Here is a 4,439-nt window from a genome sequence, read left to right as displayed (position 1 = left end):
TGAGTTTGCAACATGTCTTGCATCATAAGACCTTATAAGACTATCCTCTCATTTCCATCGAATGCATATAACTGATGTTCAATGTTGGCGAGATCTGGTATGATCAAACGATGAGAAGAACACGAGAAGACATGGATGGCCGGTTGATTTCTATCCTTGGAAAAAGGATGGATTTCGAGTCGAACATTGGGCCTGACGATCACGAACTCCAATCGAGCAATCATTATGTGGGGGGGGGGGGGGGGGCATATCTTGCTTCATCCCCCACCCTCTAGCGGCACGACACTTACATACATACATACATACATACATTTGTTGGTGTTGTCCCGGCTGCATGTGCTATGTACCGAATACGATCGGCCAGAAACAACCACAATGTACACACTACCAACATTTGGAAATTGCATGAAACGCGATTCGCGAAGAAGAAAGAAAGAAAGAAAGAAAGAAAGATGATGATGATGGTGATGGTGATGGTGATGGTGATGGGCATGGGGCATATGGCCGGCCTGCCTGGCCATGTGAAGGATTGAGGAAGGAAGCAAGGAACCTGTCAACGAAACGCGTCGTCTTCGTCTTTCCCAAAAAAGCAGAGAGAGAGAGAGAGAGAGAGAGAAGAAGAAGAAGAAGAAGAAGAAGAAGAAGAGAGCAAACATACCCCATTCATTCATGGTCGCACTGTTGCTCGCCTTTGCGCGCACAGAAGAAACGAAACGAAACGAAACGAGAGACACACAGACACACAAACGGGAGAAGAAAGAAAAGAAGAGAAACTTACACAGAGAAGGTGGGTAGGCAGACGGGTATTTCTTTCTTTCTTTCTTTTATTTGTTTTACGAATGGAGCGATGGCGGAACTTCTTCAGCAGAGGCAACGCTGATATCTGGACTATCATCGAGAAGGCCATCATTGTGGCTGCTGTCTATCACCCTGAGGATTTCAAGAAGAAGCGAGGTGAGATCGCTGAAACATTATTCTCGAGGACCCTTGTGGATGAGATGGCCAACAGATCTGTTGAGAGATTAACCCAGAAAGGTCACGATGAGTTCCTTCTAGAAGAAGGCGAACTCAGAGATGAAAAAGGAATAGCGAAAGGAGAAGCTAACAAGGCTGAAGAGGCAGAAGAAAAAGAAGGAAGGATGTGTTTTGATGCCATTAAAGATGACGATCCTTGTTCTAATCCGGATCAAGAAGGCCTTCTAAGGCAGAAGATTGAAAAGATTAGACAGATAATTGAAGACGAGAATCAAGTAAGAGCTTTTTGCTTTCACGTTACACAAATTTCTAAATCGATTTCTGCGAAGCTGTTGTCTTTTCCTAAATCCAATTGTTGCCATTGTAAGAATTAAACTTTGTTTAATCTCCGTTTCAGTCTCTCTTTTCTTCTTCTCATGCAGCCAGAGAGAGTTCTTCTTGCGGCATTGCAGAACTTGGAAAACATCAATATCACAGTCAGTGCTTTGAAGGTGTGAGAAGTGTTGCCCACCCATTCTCTTATTCCTTCCTTTTTTTACTTGAAATGTGTTGCATTTCTTCCTTTTGTCAGTTGTAATACGGTTACTTCTGATGATTATCAGAAATAGCCGTAGTTGTGAGGATCCCATAGTGTTTGATGTTGCATTTTGAATCAAAGAGGTTCTCACAATGTCATACATAAACAAATAGAAGCAAATTCTCTCTTGTGGAAAGCCAAACAAAGATTTATAACTCACATGTACAACAGTGAATAGAATTGGATCAACAGAAACAATGCCCTCTACTCTATGCCTTCTTTGAATTCTCAGTGCACATGTATCACTTGTATTCTTTTCCCTTTATCGGGTGTAATTCAGCTTCTTTTTTCTAGGTTACTGAAATTGGAAGACAAGTTAATAACTTGCGCAAACATTCGTCAAAGCAAGTTCGAGTTATTGTCAAGAGGCTTGTAAAGTAAGTGCCAAACTTTGCTGCCGATCATGTGACATTATATGTAGCTCTGGCACATACATTTGGCATGTGCACATTTATGTATCTCTTTTGATGCAGCATCATATATCTGTACTGTGCATGCATTTATCTACCCTCTCTCTATATGCGTGTGCCCATATGTATTTCTGGTATCTTTCTCTGTATATTGTTCTGCAAATGCGTGAACGAGATTTACTTGTGTGTATATATGCATGCATGTATAAAAGTATAAATTATAACTCATTCCGTGCAGTTCAATTCCAATGTGGTATCATTTTGTAGATATAACCATATTCTGATTGAAAGTCTAAGCATGTAGTTTGTTATCTGCAGATATTGGAAGTTACTAGTAGATCAGTGGGTAACCGTTGGAGAAGATCAACATGCGGTAGCTAGTGCAATTACATTGTCGGGTATCTATCTGCGCTTAAATCTATGTGTGCATTTTTCTCTGGAAAGATAGATAGATTACCTTCTTGCATGGAGAAATAAGACAAATGCTTTTCAGAGTGTAGAGATGTGCAGAAAGCCACAAATCCAGTGAAGGCATCGTCACATTTCTCATCTCCATCTACTGGTGGAGCTATAACCTCCTCAAGTGAGGTGTCACAGGTAAAATTTTAAAGCTTCTGTTACCCAAGCTGATCATTTTAGTGTTGTTTTGTTGCTATCAAAATGAACTTTGGATTGGAAAACATGAAGCACTCATTAGTCTTTTTCTATGGGATTATTCTTGTAGCAGCTTCTCAGCTCTTTTGATGGAGGATTGCGTAAGTGTAAAAGACACCCATTACGATCTACAGAACATTTTGATTATTCACCAGGCATTGTTCTCATTCTGTCTATTAATGACAGAAGAACGAACCAAAAGCTGTGAGGTGGAAGCTCCCATCAATGGCAGTTTCTATGGCTCATCCAGGTCACAATCAGCGGTCATGCGAACTGACTCTAGCGATTGTGATGCTAAACTTAATAATGGTTTAGGGACCCCCGGAGAAATGGGCAGTGCAACTAGAGATAACTACTCTTCAGGTAGTACCGAGAAAGTATGCAAATCATTTGCACGAGAGTCAATTAACTGGCATGATACTGGGTTGAGACATATTAGTGGGCTTCCCCTTGTGAAGCCTTCCACCTCAGCAAGGCCTTTGGGTGAATCAAAGGTAGTGTTAATGTATAGATCGGTGGTAAAAGATAGACCTATTCGAGGCTTACCAAACATAAATCGGAGGCACACCTCAGATAAAGATGGTAGTGGGGACCATGTTAATTCAAGGTCATCGATTGATAAGGTAAGCTCCGGAATAACAAAAATTTCTTGAATGAACTTCTTGTTATGATGCTTATCTAGATCTCTATAAATGTCAATGTGAAAAATCAGAATGATTTTCAGAAAGTCGAGAAGAGTCAAGTTGATCAAAAACTAGAGGTTGCCAAAAGGAAGCTGCATGAAGGGTATCAACAAGCAGAAAGTGGTGAGTAATAATTACCTTAATAAGTGGAGCACTCCCGGTTATTGGTAGGGAACTGCTAATAACAAGGTCCCCTCTTTTTTTGTTGTCTCAGCAAAGAAGCAACGGACTGTACAAGTTCTCGACTTTCCGGACCTTCCCAAGACTGAAGCACGTGGAAAGGCAAACCCATTCGTGCATGATAGGGGTGGTGTATATGGTAGCTCTGGTGGTCAAAATAGGAGGTGTGGGTGAACTGGAAACTGAAATTTCTTGCAAGTATCTTATCTTTCAATCCTCAAGCCAAGTCTGTTGTGCTTTTTAGTGGTATATGGTGAAGGAAAAAACAAATGTATAGTGGAACCACCTATCCTCATCATATATATCTGGTTTTTGACCTGGGGTAATAAATGGCATATGGGGTGAATTTGTAATTTTGGGTTCAAATCAACTGGAGAACCAATGGCTAAAAAAAGGAGAGCTCTCTACATAAGTCCCATCCCCGTCAAATGGTCCTTTGTGCTTAGTATGGACACCCATCCTGCTGCTACATTGCCAATGATGCCATTGACATTAAAATGCATGTTCTCAAGCCTACTAATATGTATTTTTGTAATTGAATAGAGATTTCCTTTCCAATTTGAGACACCTTTTTAGAGAATGTGTATGTGTGATCTTCACACATCATGAGCACTAAACATTCAATCATTAGCTTGTTTTTGGTTGTTCAATGACGGAGCATGTTGTAAATAAAAGTTAAATCCAAAGAAAGCAACACAGATTGCTTTCTTGAAAATTGACTAGCCATTTGCAAACCAAATAAGGGAATTAGTGATCATGGGAACCTTGGTTGTTTAGTAATCATTTAATCTTTCACTTTTTTGACATTTGTTTGACATGGAATGTAGAGGTATTATTTATTTTTGATTGGTTGGAGAGAGAGGGACAGAGATAGATTTTCTTATCATCATTGGAGGTCAAATGACCTATGAAACATTTTTGAGTAGTACGTTTGAAAGGGAGTAGTGATTTTTGATGTTC

At 40.1% G+C, this 4,439-nt stretch overlaps 1 protein-coding gene across 3 annotated transcripts; it reads left to right on the top strand.

Annotated features, from left to right (window-relative positions):
* The first annotated feature begins 635 nt into the window (after positions 1 to 635).
* On the top strand, positions 636 to 4,042 carry LOC147847299 (putative mediator of RNA polymerase II transcription subunit 26a). 3 transcript variants are annotated; one of them, XM_087339344.1, is made up of 9 exons: positions 636 to 1,250; positions 1,398 to 1,466; positions 1,847 to 1,929; positions 2,281 to 2,360; positions 2,456 to 2,559; positions 2,687 to 2,717; positions 2,803 to 3,239; positions 3,329 to 3,422; positions 3,514 to 4,042. In XM_087339344.1, the coding sequence occupies exons 1-9, from the start codon at positions 840 to 842 to the stop codon at positions 3,651 to 3,653; spliced, it is 1,449 nt and encodes a 482-aa protein (XP_087195470.1). In that variant the 5' UTR covers positions 636 to 839; the 3' UTR covers positions 3,654 to 4,042. The 3 variants fall into 3 exon arrangements, with proteins under 3 accessions (XP_087195470.1, XP_087195468.1, XP_087195469.1); XM_087339342.1 differs by having other exon boundaries at positions 742 to 1,250; positions 2,690 to 2,717; XM_087339343.1 differs by having other exon boundaries at positions 743 to 1,250; positions 3,341 to 3,422.
* Positions 4,043 to 4,439: the final 397 nt, after the last annotated feature.

This window comes from Azolla caroliniana, unplaced genomic scaffold, assembly GCF_043228905.1.
Source record: "Azolla caroliniana isolate FFs.n. ecotype wild unplaced genomic scaffold, voAzoCaro1.0.p SCAF_1231, whole genome shotgun sequence".
NCBI classification, from domain to species: Eukaryota; Viridiplantae; Streptophyta; class Polypodiopsida; order Salviniales; family Salviniaceae; genus Azolla; species Azolla caroliniana.
Note: the sequence above shows the minus strand (reverse complement) of the source record. Positions and strands in the feature narration are given on the sequence as shown.